General features: G+C 51.6%; 1 protein-coding gene across 5 annotated transcripts in view; it reads right to left on the bottom strand.

Moving 5' to 3' along the window:
* The window catches only part of LOC143276324 (breast cancer anti-estrogen resistance protein 3-like), a 93,900-nt gene that overhangs the window by 11,934 nt on the left and 61,971 nt on the right, over nucleotides 1-19,995 (bottom strand). For all 5 annotated transcript variants that reach the window (XM_076580839.1, XM_076580836.1, XM_076580837.1 and 2 more), the window contains one exon: nucleotides 5,123-5,252. In XM_076580839.1, the coding sequence (XP_076436954.1) occupies nucleotides 5,123-5,215 (93 nt within the window). In that variant the 5' untranslated portion in view covers nucleotides 5,216-5,252. The remainder of the gene's footprint in view (nucleotides 1-5,122; nucleotides 5,253-19,995) is intronic.

Genomic DNA, 19,995 nt, shown 5'->3' with positions numbered 1-19,995 from the left:
CTGCACGTCACACACAGTGTCACGTCCTTACAACATCATAGAGTGCCACGTCATCATAACAACATAGAGTGCCACGTCATCATAACATCATAGAGTGCCACGTCATCATAACAACATAGAGTGTCACGTCATCATAACAAGATAGAGTGCCACGTCATCATAACAACATAGAGTGCCACGTCATCATAACAACATAGAGTGTCACGTCATTACAACATCACAGAGTGCCACGTCATCATAACAACATAGAGTGCCACGTCATCATAACAACATAGAGTGCCACGACATCATAACAACATAGAGTGCCACGTCATCATAACAACATAGAGTGCCACGTCATCATAACAATACAAATACAGCAGATCCTGCACGTCACACACAGTGTCACGTCATTACAACAGACAGACACACAGACATCCCAAACAATATAAATCACAGACAGACACACAGACATCCCAAACAATATAAATCACAGACAGACACACAGACATCCCAAACAATATAAATCACAGACAGACACACAGACATCCCAAACAATATAAATCACAGACTTAACCACACAGACATCCCAAACAATATAAATCACAGACTTAACCACACAGACATCCCAAACAATATAAATCACAGACAGACACACAGACATCCCAAACAATATAAATCACAGACTTAACCACACAGACATCCCAAACAATATAAATCACAGACTTAACCACACAGACATCCCAAACAATATAAATCACAGACTTAACCACACAGACATCCCAAACAATATAAATCACAGACTTAACCACACAGACATCCCAAACATGACTTAACCACACAGACATCCCAAACAATATAAATCACAGACAGACACACAGACATCCCAAACAATATAAATCACAGACTTAACCACACAGACATCCCAAACAATATAAATCACAGACTTAACCACACAGACATCCCAAACAATATAAATCACAGACAGACACACAGACATCCCAAACAATATAAATCACAGACTTAACCACACAGACATCCCAAACAATATAAATCACAGACTTAACCACACAGACATCCCAAACAATATAAATCACAGACTTAACCACACAGACATCCCAAACAATATAAATCACAGACAGACACACAGACATCCCAAACAATATAAATCACAGACTTAACCACACAGACATCCCAAACAATATAAATCACAGACAGACACACAGACATCACAAACAATATAAATCACAGACTTAACTACACAGACATCCGAAACAATATAAATCACAGACTTAACCACACAGACATCCCAAACAATATAAATCACAGACTTAACCACACAGACATCCCAAACAATATAAATCACAGACAGACACACAGACATCACAAACAATATAAATCACAGACCTAGCCAGACAGACACACAGACATCCCAAACAATATAAATCACAGACAGACACACAGACATCCCAAACAATATAAATCACAGATTCAGACAGACAGAAACTCGAAATTACCTTCAATGAACTGTTCCAAACTAACCGCTCCAATCGCACAAGAACGGCCCCACTAAACACCACTTACACAACTGTAGTGTACCACGGCTATGACTTCTGGCCACAACACACTACCAACACAACTGTAGTGTAGCACGGCTATGACGTCTGGCCACAACACACTACCAACACAACTGTAGTGTAACACGGCTATGACGTCTCACCACAACACACTACCAACACAACTGTAGTGTAACACGGCTATGACGTCTGGCCACAACACACAACCAACACAACTGTAGTGTAACACGGCTATGACGTCTGGCCACAACACACTACCAACACAACTGTAGTGTAACACGGCTATGACGTCTGGCCACAACACACTACCAACACAACTGTAGTGTAACACGGCTATGACGTCTGGCCACAACACACTACCAACACAACTGTAGTGTAACACGGCTATGACGTCTGGCCACAACACACTACCAACACAACTGTACTGTGTAACACGGCTATGACGTCTGGCCACAACACACTACCAACACAACTGTACTGTGTAACACGGCTATGAGGTCTGGCCACAACACACTACCAACACAACTATACGGTAACACGGCTATGACGTCTGGCCACAACACACTACCAACACAACTGTGGTGTACCACGGCTATGAGGTCTGGCCACAACACACTACCAACACAACTGTACTGTGTACCACGGCTATGAGGTCTGGCCACAACACACTACCAATACAACTGTGGTGTACCACGGCTATGAGGTCTGGCAACAACACACTACCAACACAACTGTAGTGTAACACGGCTATGACGTCTGGCCACAACACACTACCAATACAACTGTGGTGTACCACGGCTATGAGGTCTGGCCACAACACACTACCAACACAACTGTACTGTGTACCACGGCTATGACGTCTGGCCACAACACACTACCAATACAACTGTGGTGTACCACGGCTATGAGGTCTGGCAACAACACACTACCAACACAACTGTGGTGTACCACGGCTATGACGTCTGGCCACAACACACTACCAACACAACTGTAGTGTAACACGGCTATGACGTCTGGCCACAACACACTACCAACACAACTGTGGTGTACCACGGCTATGACGTCTGGCCACAACACACTACCAACACAACTGTACTGTGTAACACGGCTATGACGTCTGGCCACAACACACTACCAACACAACTGTGGTGTACCACGGCTATGAGGTCTGGCCACAGGTTGATGCTGTCAAGTCAGTATATTACGCCCGTAAACCACACTCCTTTGTCCATTCTACTACGACTCAGAGCTGGAGAAAACAAAGGGGCCATTGGTCTGCTCATCATTCAGTGTCCCTCTTTCCGGAAATGATTCAGTGCCTGCTTCCGGTGACAGGATCCGGTTTGACTTCCAGTGTGAGAGATTTAGCTGGTGTCAGAGTACAGTCCAGTCAGGCAGGTGTGTGTGTGTGTGTGTGTGAGTGTGTGTGTGTGTGTGAGTGTGTGTGTGTGTGTGTGAGTGTGTGTGTGTGTGTGTGTGTGTGTGTGTGTGTGTGTGTGTGTGTGTGTGTGTGTGTGTGTCTGCGTGTGTGTGTGTGTGTGTGTGGGGGGGGGGGGGGGGGGGGCGGGGAGGGGGTTGTGTCTGTGGGTGGGTGTGTCTGCGGGTGAGTGCATTTGATTATGTAAGTGTGCGTGCGTGCGTGCGTGCGTGCGTGCGTGGGTGCGTGTGTGTGTGTGTTTGTGTGTGTGTGTGTGTGTGTGTGTGTTGGTCTCGTTCTAAGCGCTAGCGACGGCGTATAGTGAGAGAACAGGGGCAGAGAACAGATAGTATCAGTATCAGTTTCAGTTTCAGTTTCAGTAGCTCAAAGAGGCGTCACTGCGTTCGGACAAATCCATATACGCTACACCACATCTGCCAAGCAGATGCCTGACCAGCAGTGTAACCCAACCCGCTTAGTCAGGCCTTGAGAAAAAAAGGTAATAATAATAATAATGGTGATGATGATGATACTACTACTACTACTACTACTAATAATAATAATAAAGATAGTAATAGTAATAAATAGAAATAAAATAAAGACAATAATGATGATAAATAAGCAAATACATGTAAAACATGCACGCACGCACGCACGCATACACACACACACACACACACACACACACACACACACACACATAACAGATATGCAACAAACATGCAGTTTCGCAGATATGAAAGCCCAAACAAATACACATAAATGTACACGAGCCCCGACACACACACACACACACACACACACACACACACACACACTTACTTATATAATCACACACATACGCCCATATCTCCCTCCCCCCCCCCCCCCACACACACACACATGTATACAAATATATATATATGCACACACGTATACAAATATATATATATATGTTATTAACTAATATATATATGCACACACTAATATCACTTCCAGTGGAAAGACGTTCCTGAAGAATATATGCTCACCCGCACGTTCCAATATTCGTTGTTCCCACAGTACAGACATGCATACACACACATACCTCATCCTGTACACACACACACGCGCGCGCGCGCGCACGCGCGCACAGAGCTCTCCTGACACATGTGTACACTTACACACTCGCGCACGCACACAAACACACAGACACATCGACACACAGACACACACGCACACATACAGAAGCTGCAACTGATTGGCCGCAAGAGGGGTGGGAAATGTTCTCTGATGTCAGGAACGTGGCATCTGACGTGTTGCTCAGTCTTTTGTACTGTATTTGGAGAAGAAACGCTTCAGAGATACTCTGAAAGTCTCTCTGAAAGCGTTTGATATCAACACTGACTCCTGGGAGGAATCTGCAGTGGACCGTGACAAATGGCGCACTGCTGTGCACAAAGGCGCCAAGTTGTGCGAGGCCAACAGGACTGCTGCAGCTGTTCAGAAGAGGCAGGCCAGAAAGTCACGGGCAAACAAGCTCCCAGACAATGGTATGCCTGTCTTTGTCTGCCCCAATTGTCAGCGAACATTTCGTGCGCAGATTGGACTATTCAGCCATCTGCGCATTCACAGATAGATTCATGAGCATCCTCCCCTCCACCCCACCACCACCCTCCCCCCATCCCCCAGCTGGATGACAACGATGGTCATCATCGATCTCGATGGACACACACCACCACTGTATTTGGAAAAGCCCACAGAGACTCTGTTCCGTTTTGAAGAAACTTGTGCAATGTTGTTTGGCAATGATGCCAATATTCGTTTGATTTGCAAAGCATCGTGCTCTACCCTTCATACTAGTCTTACGGCCGATCCCTCTCTCTGCCTTTATTTTTTTGAGGCGATTGATGGTGTGTGTGATTGGCTTGTACCTGTTCTTTTTGGTATTCTTTAACTTTACTGGGATTTCCGATTTTCCTTGATGTAGTGATGCCGCTCGTTGTTGTTGCGTTACCAGCAAGTCTGTCAGAGAACATGTAATCATTACTCACCTCCACACCGCCATAACCAGAGAACAAGGGGCAGATAATCACTCACCTCCACACCGCCATAACCAGAGAACAAGGGGCAGATAATCACTCACCTCCACACCGCCATAACCAGAAAACAGGGGCAGATAATCACTCACCTCCACACCGCCATAACCAGAAAACAGAGGCAGATAATCGCTCAGCCCCAGGGCCTCCAGCCAGATGTCGATGGCGATGTGACGTCCCGACATGCCTCCCTGCTTCCGGTGTCCCCTCTCTAGCACCACCCTGCACACACACACCACAGGTACACCATCCTGCGCACACACACCACAGGTACACCACCCTGCACACAACAGGTACACCACCCTGCGCACACACACTACAGGTACACCACCCTGCACACAACAGGTACACCACCCTGCACACACACACAACAGGTACACCACCCTGCACACACACACCACAGGTACACCACCCTGCACACAACAGGTACACCACCCTGCACACACACACCACGTACACCACCCTGCACACACATACCACGTACACCACCCTGCACACACACACACCACGTACACCACCCTGCACACACATAACAGGTACACCACCCTGCACAAACATAACACGTACACCACCCTGCACACAACACACAACACGTACACCACCCTGCACACACATAACACGTACACCACCCTGCACACAACACACAACACGTACACCACCCTGCACACACATAACACGTACACCACCCTGCACACACATACCACGTACACCACCCTGCACACACATAACAGGTACACCACCCTGCACACACATAACACGTACACCACCCTGCACACAACACGTACACCGCCCTGCACACAACACGTACACCGCCCTGCACACAACACGTACACCACCCTGCACACAACACCTATACCACCCTGCACACACACAACACGTACACCGCCCTGCACACAACACGTACACCGCCCTGCACACAACAGGTACACCATGCACATAACACCTACACCACCCTGCACACACACCACGTACACCACCCTGCACATAACACCCACACCACCCTGCACACAACACCTATACCACCCTGCACACACACAACACGTACACCACCCTGCACACAACAACTACACCACCCTGCACATAACACCTACACCACCCTGCACAAGACACCTACACCACCCTGCACACAACAGGTACACCACCCTGCACACAACAGGTACACCACCCTGCACACACACACAACACGATAGGGCTGGAGGATAGGAATGGAAGAGAGGTGGGGGAGAGGGGTGGAGGAGAGGAGAGGTGTGGAGGAGAGGGGTGGAGGAGAGGAGACGGGTGGAGGAGACGGCTAGAGGAGAGGTGGAGGAGAGGTGTAGGAGAGGAGCGGTGTAGGAGAGGAGAGGGGTGGAGGAGAGGGGTGGAGGAGACGGGTGGAGGAGTGGGGTGGAGGAGAAGAGACGGGTGAAGGAGAGGAGTTGGGTGGAGGAGAGGGGCAGAGGAGAGGAGGGGTGATGGAGAGGAGAGGGGTGGAGGAGAGGGGCAGAGGAGAGGAGAAGGGTGAAGAAGAGGGGTGGAGGAGAGGAGGGGTGATGGAGAGGAGAGGGGTGGAGGAGAAGAGACGGGTGAAGGAGAGGAGAGGGGTGAAGAAGAGGGGTGGAGGAGAGGAGAAGGGTGAAGGAGAGGGGTGGAGGAGAGGAGAAGGGTGAAGGAGACGAGAGGTGGAGGAGAGGAGGGGGTGGAGGAGAAGAGATAGGTGGAGGAGAAGAGGGGTGGAGGAGAGGGGTGGAGAAGAGGAGGTGGTGGGGAAGAGAGGGTTGGAGGAGAGAGGTGGAGGAGTAGAGGGGTGGAGGAGACGAGAGGTGGAGGAGAGGAGGGGGTGGAGGAGAAGAGATAGGTGGAGGAAAAGAGGGGTGGAGGAGAGGGGTGGAGGAGAGGGGTGGAGAAGAGGAGGTGGTGGGGAAGAGAGGGGTGGAGGAGAGAAGTGGAGGAGGAGAGGGGTGGAGGAGGAGAGGGGTGGAGGAGGAGAGGGGTGGAGGAGAGGGGTGGAGAAGACGAGGTGGTGGGGAAGAGAGGGGTGGAGGAGAGGGGCGAGGAGAGGGGAGAGGAGAGGGGAGAAGAGAGGGGTGGAGGAGAGGAGGGGTGGAGGAGAAGAGAGGGGTGGAGGAGAAGAGGAGAGTGGTGGAGGAGAAGAGAGGGGTGGATGGGTCAAGGAAAGGAGAGGGTTGTAGGAGAAGATAGGGGTGTAGGAGAGGGGTGGAGGAGAGGGGTGGAGGAGAAGAGAGGGGTGTAGGAGAGGGGTGGAGGAGAGGGGTGGAGGAGAAGAGATGGGTGTAGGACAGGTGTGGAGGAGAGGGGTGGAGGAGAAGAGAGGGGTGGAGGAGAGGGGTGGAGGAGAGGAGAGGGGTGGAGGAGAGGAGAGGGGTGGAGGGGTGAAGGAGAGGAGAGGGGTGGAGGACAGGTGTGGAGGAGAGGGGTGGAGGACAGGTGTGGAGGAGAGAGGTGGAGGAGAAGAGAGGGGTGGAGGAGAGGAGGGGTGGAGGAGAGGGGTGGAGAAGAGAGGGGTGGGAGAAGAGGGGTGGAGAAGAGAGGGGTGGAGGAGAGGGGTGAGGAGAAGAGAGGGGTGGAGGAGAGGGGTGGAGGAGAGGAGAGGGGTAGAGGGGTGAAGGAGAGGAGAGGGGTGGAGGACAGGTGTGGAGGAGAGGGGTGGAGGACAGGTGTGGAGGAGAGAGGTGGAGGAGAAGAGAGGGGTGGAGGAGAGGGGTAGAGGAGAGGGGCGGAGGAGAAGAGAGGGGTGGAGGGGTGAAGGAGAGGAGACGGGTGGAGGAGAAGAGAGGGGTGGAGGAGAGGAGAGGGGTGGAGGAGAGGGGTGGAGAAGAGAGGGGTGGGAGAAGAGGGGTGGAGAAGAGAGGGGTGGAGGAGAGGGGGGAGGAGAAGAGAGGGGTGGAGGAGAGGGGTGGAGGAGAAGTGGGGTGGAGGAGAGGAGAGGGGTGGAGGAGAGGAAGGGTGAAGGAGAGGAGAGGGGTGGAGGAGAGGGTTGGAGGAGAAGAGAGTGGTGGAGGAGAAGAGAGGGGTAGAGGAGAGGAGAGGGGTGGAGGTGAAGAGAGGGGTGGAGGAGAGGGGTGTAGGATAGGGGTGGAGGAGAAGATAGGGGTAGAGGAGAGGAGAGGGGTGGAGGAGAGGAGAGGGGTGGAGGAGAGGGGTGGAGGAGAAGAGAGAGGTGGAGGAGAGGGGTGGAGGAGAAGAGAGGGGTGGAGGACAGGAGAGGGGTGGAGGAGAAGAGAGAGGTGGAGGAGAGAGGTGTAGGAGAGGGGTGGAGGACAGGAGAGGGGTGGAGGAGAGGGGTGGAGGAGAAGAGAGAGGTGGAGGAGAGGGGTGGAGGAGAAGAGAGGGGTGGAGGGCAGGAGAGGGGTGGAGGAGAAGAGAGGTTCATAACCTTGGGTCAAAATCTCTCTCTCTCTTTTTTCTCCTCAGTTCCTGTAGCACTGGCTACCTAGCGGTCCCCGGGAATACACCCGCCCGGCACAGCCCCTAAGTGTTGTCTGTGTCGGTTCTAAATCTGTGTTACATTCTAAATCTGTGTTACAAGCATTAACATTTTTTAATTTGAATACAAGAGGAGAACTCGTAACAGAAATCCGTCATACAATTCATGTTTTGACCATCCGTGTTACAAAGATCAAATTTTGTTGGAGCCCTTCTCACGAAGGGTCACAGTGTCACTCACGAAAGCATTGTGAAAAATGAGCGGGTGGATCGCTGTGCAAAAAAAGGCGCAATGAATATTTACAATGCTATAGAAATTCATATTCCTTATTCAGTACAAGGTTATTCTCTACTGGAGAAAACTTGCTGGAACCATGTCAATAAACTAAAACTGGAGTCTGACCCTGACAGAGAAAATACTGATAATAGCTCACGCAAAATTGATCGTAAGTTTTCTTTAAAAAAATAAATTAAAAAATTAAAAAAAGGACATCACAGTAGCAGAAGGCTCACCAGCCTAATATAAAGACTACGACTGGATGCCATAAAAATAAACGATACTTCTAATGTGACTTGTTATTTGCGGCAATGAAATTACCCCCGTGCATATCATCCATAAATGTGAACAGTTAAAACCATAGTTACCCGCGTCATTTACAAAATCTGCAGTTCTAACTGCTTCCATTGGAAATGTCTTATGATAATCAACATGTGCTTCAAATAGTTCAGAGTTTAATTTGGAGTCCCAATGGCTCTTTGCTGTAATTCTACTAGTTGAAAAGTTAGTTTTTTGTTGTTGTTGTTTTTTTCGTCTATATTCTTTTTTATGCTAATTGTGGAGAGAGAGGAACAGGGAAAGTTGTGATGATTTGAGGCATGGGTGGGGTGGGGGAGATGATGGATTTTCGTCTAAAATCACAAATGTGGATAGACGTTAAGCAAAAGAACGAACGAACACACACAGAGTCACCTCAAAAGACTTCTGCAAGTGATTTCATGTGTGTCCATGTTAGGTCCCTCCGGCTTAGTACAGGACGGGAGAAGGGGTGGGAGGTTCTGTATCACACGTCACACTCCACAGGCCGTCACCACAACACGTCACACTCCACAGGCCGTCACCATAACACGTCACACTCCACAGGCCGTCACCACCACACGTCACACTCCACAGGCCGTCACCACCACACGTCACACTCCACAGGCCGTCACCACAACACAGGCCGTCACCAGAACACGTCACACCCCACAGGCCGTCACCAGAACACGTCACACCCCACAGGCCGTCACCACAACACGTCACACTCCATAGGCCGTCACCACAACACGTCACACTCCACAGGCTGTCACCACAACACGTCACACCACACAGGCCGTCACCACAACACGTCACACCCCACAGGCCGTCACCACAACACGTCACACCCCACAGGCCGTCACCACAACACGTCACACTCCACAGGCCGTCACCACAACATGTCACACCCCACAGGCCGTCACCACAACATGTCACACCCCACAGGCCGTCACCACAACACGTCACACCACACAGGCCGTCACCACAACACGTCACACCCCACAGGCCGTCACCACAACACGTCACACTCCACAGGCCGTCACCACAACATGTCACACCCCACAGGCCGTCACCACAACATGTCACACCCCACAGGCCGTCACCACAACACGTCACACCCCACAGGCCGTCACCACAACACGTCACACCCCACAGGCCGTCACCACAACACGTCACACTCCACTGACAGAGGTCCTTCACTTTCTTCCAATCAACAGTTCCTTCATCAGTTCATCCTCGTTAGCGTTGAGAAGTTTTCTCCCATGGTCAACCGAATGTTATTCTCCTGAACAAACTTTGCGTTGAGAAGTTTTCTCCCATGGTCAACCGTATGTTATTCTCCTGAACAAACTTTGCGTTGAGAAGTTTTCTCCCATGGTCAACCGAATGTTATTCTCCTGAACAAACTTTGCGTTGAGAAGTTTTCTGCCACGGTCAACTGAATGTTATTCTCCTGAACAAACTTTGCGTTGAGAAGTTTTCTGCCATGGTCAACTGAATGTTATTCTCCTGTACAACTGGACAATACTGCTGCCAGTTTTGCACAAAATTCGCCATACTTTTGCTAAAAGTCACTCACTGAGACTAAGGATATTCCTTTCTTCAACCACCAACACGATGCACAAAATACAGTGATCTCCATCCTCATTAACAGTCACTCACTAAGTCTTCACACAGTAATTTCTTAAGCAACCGACAACTCGTGAACCAGCCCAGAGACAGAAGAACAAATGAGACAGAAACAATCCACGAGGTCTACATTTCACAGCGCCATTACTTCTCTTTCAGAAGCGGTAATGACCAGTGATTCAAATCCTCTGCTGAACGGGTTCATTCAAACTGTACCATGGCATTTACCATGACATTTACCACGGCTGTGTTCAGAGAGGAACGGTGGTGAGGGTGAGGATGGGGGTGGGGATGGGATTGTGTACTCATCGCCAGCGTCACAACATTTGGGGAGGTGTAATTCTTACAACGTTTCCGGTCTCCATCATTTGGGGAGGTGTCAATTTTTACGTTTCCGGTCTCCATCATTTGGGGAAGTGTCAATTTTTATATTTTTCTTGTCTCTTTTATTGGAGAGGTGTCATTTTCTTCTTCTTTTTTTTCCTTCTTTTTTCTTCTTGGCGTTTTCTTGTCTCTTTTATTGGGGAGGTGTCATTTTTTTCTTCTTTTTTTTCCTTTTTTTTTTCTTCTTGGCGTTTTCTTGTCTCTTTTATTGGAGAGGTGTTATTTTCTTCTTCTTTTTTTTTCCTTCTTTTTTCTTCTTGGCGTTTTCTTGTCTCTTTTATTGGGGAGGTGTCATTTTCTTCTTCTTTTTTTCCTTTTTTTTTCTTCTTGGCGTTTTCTTGTCTCTTTTATTCGGGAGGTGTCATTGTTTTCTAGTGTTTCATGTCTCTCCACTCCCCTTTCTGGAACTGTCCTCTTGGAGGAGAAATGTCAATTCCATTCACCTGTTTTCTGATGTCACATGTGTACTGATGTCACTTCATTCACCTGTATACTAATTTCATTTCATTCACCTGTATACTGATGTCACTTAATTCACCTGCATACTGATATCACTTCATTCACCTGTGTACTGATGTCACCTGTATACTAATGTCACTTCATTCACCTGTATATTGATGTCACCTGCATACTGATGTCACTTCATTCACCTGTATACTTCTCACTTCATTCACCTGTATACTGATGTCACTTCCATTCACCTGTATACTGATGTCACTTCATTCACCTGTCTACTAATGTCACTAAAATCACCTGTATACTGGTGTCACTTCAATCACCTGTATACTGGTCACTTCATTCACCTGCATACTGATGTCACGTCATTCATGTGTATACTGATGTCTCCTGTATACTGACGTCACACTATTCACCTGTGCACTGATGTCACTTGATTCACCTGTATACTGATGTCACTCCATTCACCTGTATGCTGATGTCACGTCATTCATCTGTATACGGATGTCTCATGTATACTGACGTCACTCTATTCACCTGTGCACTGATGTCACTCCATTCACTTGTATGCCGATGTCACTCCATTCACCTGTATGCTGAATACACTCCATTCACCTATATACTGATGTCACTCCATTGATCTGTATGCTGATGTCACTTCATTCACCCTGCACACTGATGTCACTCCATTCACCTGCATACTGATGTAACTCCATTCACCTGTATACAGATGTCACCTCATTCATCTGCATACTGAATACACTCCATTCGCCTATGTACTGATGTCACTCCATTCACCTGTATGCTGATGTCACTCCATTCACCTGCACACTGATGTCACTTCATTCACCCTGCACACTGATGTCACTCCATTCACCTGCATACTGATGTCACTTCATTCATCTGTATACAGATGTCACATTCATCTGTTCATTGGTTACTCCACCCTCAGCCACCCTGGTTACATGCTGCCAGTGAGAGGGAAGCCCAGAAGTTAAAAGAATGTGAGGGCGGTGGGGTGGGGTGGTGGGAGGGGTGGGAGAACCAGCAGCCTCGTTACCTAAGTTGACCCCATTTGTTTGGCGAGGCCCAGAACGAAATCTGCCACCTGGCCAGGTTACAACACCCTCACTTCTGGAGCTTCCTACCTCTGCTCTCTCTCCTGCTGTCCCATGCCAGGCGTGTCCCTAGCGGCAGTCAACGGCATTAACAAAAAGAGCGTGCCCAAAGTGTCACTGAACAATGCCAGGCGTGTCCCTAGCGGCAGTCAACGGCATTAACGAAAAGAGCGTGCCCACAGTGTCACTGAACAATGCCAGGCGTGTCCCTAGCGGCAGTCAACGGCATTAACAAAAAGAGCGTGCCCACAGTGTCACTGAACAATGCCAGGCGTGTCCCTAGCGGCAGTCAACGGCATTAACAAAAAGAGCGTGCCCACAGTGTCACTGAACAATGCCAGTCGTGTCCCTAGCGGCAGTCAACGGCATTAACGAAAAGAGCGTGCCCACAGTGTCACTGAACAATGCCAGGCATGTCCCTAGCGGCAGTCAACGGCATTAACGAAAAGAGCGTACCCACAGTGTCACTGAACAATGTCTGGCGTGTCCCTAGCGGCAGTCAACGGCATTAACCAAAAGAGTGTTTCAACAATGTCAATGAACCACCTGATTGTGCCTGGAGAGTGGACGAGTGTGTGTGTGTGTGTGTGTGTGTGTGTGTGTGTGTGTGTGTAGGGAGGGATGTGATTGTAGGGGAATAGGGAGGGGTGTGTGTGTTGGGGAATAGGGAGGGGTGTGTGTGTAGGGGAGTAGGGAGGGGTGTGTGTGTAGGGGAATAGGGAGTGGTGTGTAGGGGAATAGGGAGGGGGGGTGTAGGGGAATAGGGAGGGGTGTGTGTGTAGGGGAATAGGGAGGGGTGTGTGTTGGGGAATAGGGAGGGGTGTGTGTGTAGGGGAATAGGGAGGGGTGTGTGTAGGGGAATAGGGAGGGGTGTGTGTGTTGGGGAATAGGGAGGGGTGTGTGTAGGGGAATAGGGAGGGGTGTGTGTAGGGGAATAGGGAGGGGGGTGTGTGTAGGGAAATAGGGAGGGGTGTGTGTAAGGGAATAGGGAGGGGTGTGTGTAGGGGAATAGGGAGGGGTGTGTGTGTGTTGGGGAATAGGGAGGGGTGTGTAGGGGAATAGGGAGGGGTGTATGTAGGGGAATAGGGAGGGGTGTGTGTAGGGGAATAGGGAGGGGTGTATGTAGGGGAATAGGGAGGGGTGTGTGTGTAGGGGAATAGGGAGGGGTGTGTGTGTAGGGGAATAGGGAGGGGTGTGTGTGTAGGGGAATAGGGAGGGGTGTGTGTGTAGGGGAATAGGGAGGGGTGTATGTAGGGGAATAGGGAGGGGTGTGTGTGTTGGGGAATAGGGAGGGGTGTGTGTAGGGGAATAGGGAGGGGTGTGTGTGTAGGGGAATAGGGAGGGGTGTGTGTGTAGGGGAATAGGGAGGGGTGTGTGTAGGGGAATAGGGAGGGGTGTGTGTGTAGGGGAGTAGGGAAGTGTGTGTGTGGGTGTAGGGGAGTAGAGAGGTGTGTGTGGGTGTAGGGGAGTAGGGAGGGGTGTGGGTGTAGGGGAGTAGGGAGGGGTGTGTGGGTGTAGGGAAGTAGGGAGGTGGGTGTAGAGGAGTAGGGGAGTAGAGAGGTGTGTGTGGGTGTAAGGGAGTAGAGAGGTGTGTGCGTAGGGGAGTAGGGAGGGGTGTGTAGGGGAGTAGGGAGGGGTGTGTGTGTAGGGGAGTAGGGAGGGGTGTGTAGGTGTAGGGGAGTAGGGAGGGGTGTGTAGGGGAGTAGGGAGGGGTGTGTAGGAGAGTAGAGAGGTGTGTGTGGTTGTAGGGGAGTAGGGAGGGGTGTGTGGGTGTAGGGAAGTAGGGAGGTGGGTGTAGAGGAGTAGGGGAGTAGAGAGGTGTGTGTGGGTGTAAGGGAGTAGAGAGGTGTGTGCGTAGGGGAGTAGGGAGGGGTGTGTAGGGGAGTAGGGAGGGGTGTGGGTGTGTGTGTAGGGGAGTAGGGAGGGGTGTGTAGGGGAGTGTAGGGGAGTAGGGAGGGGTGTGTGTGTAGGGGAGTAGGGAGGGGTGTGTAGGTGTAGGGGAGTAGGGAGGGGTGTGTAGGGGAGTAGGGAGGGGTGTGGGTGTGTGTGTAGGGGAGTAGGGAGGGGTGTGTAGGGGAGTAGGGAGGGGTGTGGGTGTGTGTGTAGGGGAGTAGGGAGGGGTGTGTAGGGGAGTGTAGGGGAGTAGGGAGGGGTGTGTAGGTGTAGGGGAGTAGGGAGGGGTGTGTGTGTAGGGGAGTAGGGAGGGGTGTGGATGTAGGGGAGTAGGGAGGGGTGTGTGTGTGTAGGGGAGTAGGGAGGGGTGTGTAGGGGAGTAGGGAGGGGTGTGGATGTAGGGGAGTAGGGAGGGGTGTGGATGTAGGGGAGTAGGGAGGGGTGTGTGTGTGTAGGGGAGTAGGGAGGGGTGTGTAGGGGAGTAGGGAGGGGTGTGGATGTAGGGGAGTAGGGAGGGGTGTGTAGGGGAGTAGGGAGGGGTGTGTGTGTGTAGGGGAGTAGGGAGGGGTGTGTGTGTAGGGGAGTACGGAGGGGTGTGTGTAGGGGAGTAGGGAGGGGTGTGGATGTAGGGGAGTAGGGAGGGGTGTGTGTGTAGGGGAGTACGGAGGGGTGTGTGTAGGGGAGTAGGGAGGGGTGTGGATGTAGGGGAGTAGGGAGGGGTGTGTGTGTGTAGGGGAGTAGGGAGGGGTGTGTGTGTAGGGGAGTACGGAGGGGTGTGTGTAGGGGAGTACGGAGGGGTGTGTGTAGGGGAGTAGGGAGGGGTGTGGGTGTGTGTGTAGGGGAGTAGGCAGGTGTGTGTGGATGTAGAGGAGTAGGGAGGGGGTGTATGGGTGTGTAGGGGAGTGGGGAGGGGTGTGTGTGTAGGGGAGTAGGGAGGGGTGTGTGTGTGTAGGGGAGTAGGGAGTGGTGTGGGTGTGTGTGTAGGGGAGTAGGGAGGGGTGTGTGTGTGTGTAGGGGAGTAGGGAGGGGTGTGGATGTAGGGGAGTAGGGAGGTGTGTGTGTGTGTGTGTGTAGGGGAGTAGGGAGGGGTGTGTGTGTGTGTAGGGGAGTAGGGAGGGGTGTGTGTGTGTGTAGGGGAGTAGGGAGGGGTGTGTGTGTGTGTGTAGGGGAGTAGGGAGGGGTGTGTGTGTGTGTAGGGGAGTAGGGAGGGGTGTGTGTGTGTAGGGGAGTAGGGAGGGGTGTGTGTGTAGGGGAGTAGGGAGGGGTGTGTGTGTGTGGATGTAGAGGAGTAGGGAGGTGTGTGTGTGTGTGTGTAAGGGAGTAGGGAGGGGTGTGTGTGTGTGTGTAGGGGAGTAGGGAGGGGTGTGTGTGTGTGTGTAGGGGAGGAGGGAGGGGTGTGTGTGTGTGTAGGGGAGTAGGGAGGGGTGTGTGTGTGTGTAGGGGAGTAGGGAGGGGTGTGTGTGTGTGTGTAGGGGAGTAGGGAGGGGTGTGTGTGTGTGTGTAGGGGAGTAGGGAGGGGTGTGTGTGTGTGTGTAGGGGAGTAGGGAGGGGTGTGTGTGTGTGTGTAGGGGAGTAGGGAGGGGTGTGTGTGGATGTAGAGGAGTAGGGAGGGGTGTGTGTGTGTGTGTAGGGGAGTAGGGAGGGGTGTGTGTGTGTGTGTAGGGGAGTAGGGAGGGGTGTGTGTGGGGCGGACAGGGAGGTAGACGGTGGAGGGACGCAAGCTGTATTCCGTGATTGTGATGAAACATGACGCAGGCTGTATTCCGTGATTGTGATGAAACATGACGCAGGCTGTATTCCGTGATTGTGATGAAACATGACGCAGGCTGTATTCCGTGATTGTGATGAAACATGACGTAGGCTGTATTCCGTGATTGTGATGAAACATGACGCAGGCTGTATTCCGTGATTGTGATGAAACATGACGTAGGCTGTATTCCGTGATTGTGATGAAACATGACGCAGGCTGTATTCCGTGATTGTGATGAAACATGACGTAGGCTGTATTCCGTGATTGTGATGAAACATGACGTAGGCTGTATTCCGTGATTGTGATGAAACATGACGCAGGCTGTATTCCGTGATTGTGATGAAACATGACGTAGGCTGTATTCCGTGATTGTGATGAAACATGACACAGGCTGTATTCCGTGATTGTGATGAAACATGACGCAGGCTGTATTCCGTGATTGTGATGAAACATGACGTAGGCTGTATTCCGTGATTGTGATGAAACATGACGCAGGCTGTATTCCGTGATTGTGATGAAACATGACGCAGGCTGTATTCCGTGATTGTGATGAAACATGACGCAGGCTGTATTCCGTGATTGTGATGAAACATGACGCAGGCTGTATTCCGTGATTGTGATGAAACATGACGTAGGCTGTATTCCGTGATTGTGATGAAACATGACGTAGGCTGTATTCCGTGATTGTGATGAAACATGACGTAGGCTGTATTCCGTGACTGTGATGAAACATGACGTAGGCTGTATTCCGTGACTGTGATGAAACATGACGTAGGCTGTATTCCGTGACTGTGATGAAACATTACTTGACTCACGCATCATTCCCGTCACAGGCAAGTTTTGAAAATCGAAAAGGACAATTTTACCGGCATCACTACCACACCGCTACCGCAACACTACCACCACACCACCACGAAACGACCATGATGAAGGTTGTTGGGGAGGGGGGAGAGGGAAGAGGGACAAGCGGTCTAAAGGTCTGTGATGATTCAGCGCCAAGCATCGGGCTGTGCCGAGAACACGAGACTTGCCATTGTGTCAGACGTGTCACTGTGTCAGACGTGTCACTGTGTCACGATGTGCCATTGAGTCAGACATGCCATTGTGACGTGCCACTGTGTCAGGACATGCCATTGTGACGTGCCACTGAGTCAGGACATGCCATTGTGACGTGCCACTGTGTCAGGACATGCCATTGTGACGTGCCACTGAGTCAGGACATGCCATTCTGACGTGCCAATGTGTCAGGACATGCCATTGTGACGTGCCAATGTGTCAGGGCGTGATACTGTGTCAGACGTGGCACTGTGACGTGCCAATGTGGATAGCGCGAAATGTTTCTCACTGCCATCGTCATGACGTTGCTCCTCTCCTTCCATCCACCCCACGCTCCCCCACTCTCTCTCTCTCTCTCTCTCTCTCTCTCTCTCTCTGTCTCATTCTTACTTACTTCTCTTCCTCCTCTCTGTCTCCAATTTGCAGTTTTGGAAACATCGTTCATGGCACGGAAGTTCCGCTATCGTGTTATTCCTTCTTCCTCCCCCTCGACCCCCCCCCCTCCCCACCTCTCTCTCTCTCTCCAGTTCTCTCCCTTCCTTCCCATACTGTGCCCCCCTCCACCACCATCCCCCCCCACCCCCTCCCCACCTCTCTCTCTCTCCAGTTCTCTCCCTTCCTTCCCATACTGTGCCCCCCTCCACCACCATCCCCCCCACCTCCCCTGACCTAAAAACAACCACGTGACCCACCACAGCCTTCTCGCCACTTGCCCGGGCCAGATAACTATATAAAAACACTCTTTGCAAAATACCTCCGCAGTTAACTCTGCACGCCAATATTCCGATAAGTCTGTTTGGCTTTGGGGAGGAAGGGGGGGTGGGGTGGGGTGGAGGGTTGTTGGCAAGCCGTTATCAAGATTCCCTGCCACTACACACTGCAGGTCTGTCTGATTGCCTGTGGCTGGATGTAACGCTGAATGAAGACATGAAACAGCATGTAACTGGATGTAACGCTGAATGAAGACATGAAACAGCATGTAACTGGATGTAACGCTCACTTAGGACATAAAGCAGTATGTAACCGATGTGACGTCACTGAAGACATAAAATAGTATGTGACTGGATGTAACGTTGAATGAAGACACGAAACAGTATGTAACTGGATGTAACGTTGAATGAAGACACGAAACAGTATGTAACTGGATGTAACGTTGAATGAAGACACGAAACAGTATGTAACTGGACATTTCCTTCATCGTGATAGTCATCCTCTTTACTTTCCCAGGGTGCCTCTTCCCTTCCCTCTGTGTGTGTGTGTGTGCGTGTGTGGTGTGTGTGTGTGTGTGTGTGTGTGTGTGTGTGTGTGTGTGTGTGTGTGTGAGAGAGAGAGAGAGAGAGAGAGAGACTGTAGTGGTTGGTTCCACTTTCTGTACTAGTGAGGACAGTTTTTACAGTGTAGTGGGAAAGTGAGGAGGTGCAGAGAACCAAGAGGATGATGAAGACACAGCACACACATGAACTGGATGTAAACAGATACCTCAGTGGGACACAGACGCAACGCGGACTAATCTGTTTACATCTGCAGGTGAACACTGAGGGCAGGCCCTTCCTCACCAGGCTGAGGCAACACGGCGCTGGGAGGGTTACTGGGGGTGGGGTGGGGGGATACTGGGGTGGGGTGGGGGGATACTTGGGTGAGATGAGGGGGATACTGGGGTGGGGTGGGGGATACTGGGGTGGGGTAGGGGGATACTGGGGTGAGATGAGGGGGATACTGGGGTGGGGTGGGGGGATACTGGAGGTGGGGTGGGGGGATACTAGGGTGAGATGAGGGGGATACTGGGTTGGGGGGATACTGGGGTGGGGGGATACTGGGGTGAAATGAGGGGGATACTGGGGTGGGGTGGGGGGATACTGGGGTAGGGTGGGGGGATACTGGGGTGAAATGAGGGGGATACTGGGGTGGGGTGGGGTGATACTGGAGGTGGGGTGGGGGGATACTGGGGTGAGATGAGGGGGATACTGGGGTGGGGGGATACTGGGGTGGGGTGGGGGATACTGGGGTGAAATGAGGGGGATACTGGGGTGGGGTGGGGGGATACTGGAGGTGGGGTGGGGGGATACTGGGGTGAGATGAGGGGGATACTGGGATGGGGGGATACTGGGGTGGGGTGGGGGATACTGGGGTGGGGTGGGGGGATACTGGGGTGAAATGAGGGGGATACTGGGGTGGAGTGGGGTGATACTGGAGGTGGGGTGGGGGGATACTGGGGTGAGATGAGGGGGATACTGGGATGGGGGGATACTGGGGTGGGGTGGGGGATACTGGGGTGGGGTGGGGGGATACTGGGGTGAGATGAGGGGGATACTGGGGTGGGGTGGGGGGATACTGGGGTGGGGTGGGGGGATACTGGGGTGAGATGAGGGGGATACTGGGGTGGGGTGGGGGATACTGGGGTGGGGTGGGGGGATACTGGGGTGAGATGAGGGGGATACTGGGGTGGGGTGGGGGGATACTGGGGTGAGATGAGGGGGATACTGGGGTGGGGGGATACTGGGGTGGGGTTTGGGGGACCCTACGAAGACCTTCTGTCCATAGTGAAGAAACGCAAACTTAGGTGGTATGGACACATCTCCCGATCATCTGGTCTTGCCAAAACGTTCCTGCAAGGCACCGTATCAGGAGGCAGAAGGAGAGATGGGAAGACAACATCCGGGGGTGGACAGGCTTGACGCT

This window comes from Babylonia areolata, chromosome 31, assembly GCF_041734735.1.
Source record: "Babylonia areolata isolate BAREFJ2019XMU chromosome 31, ASM4173473v1, whole genome shotgun sequence".
Classification (NCBI taxonomy): Eukaryota; Metazoa; Mollusca; class Gastropoda; order Neogastropoda; family Buccinidae; genus Babylonia; species Babylonia areolata.
The sequence above is the reverse complement of the archived record's forward strand: the minus strand, read 5'-3'. Positions and strand labels throughout refer to the sequence as shown.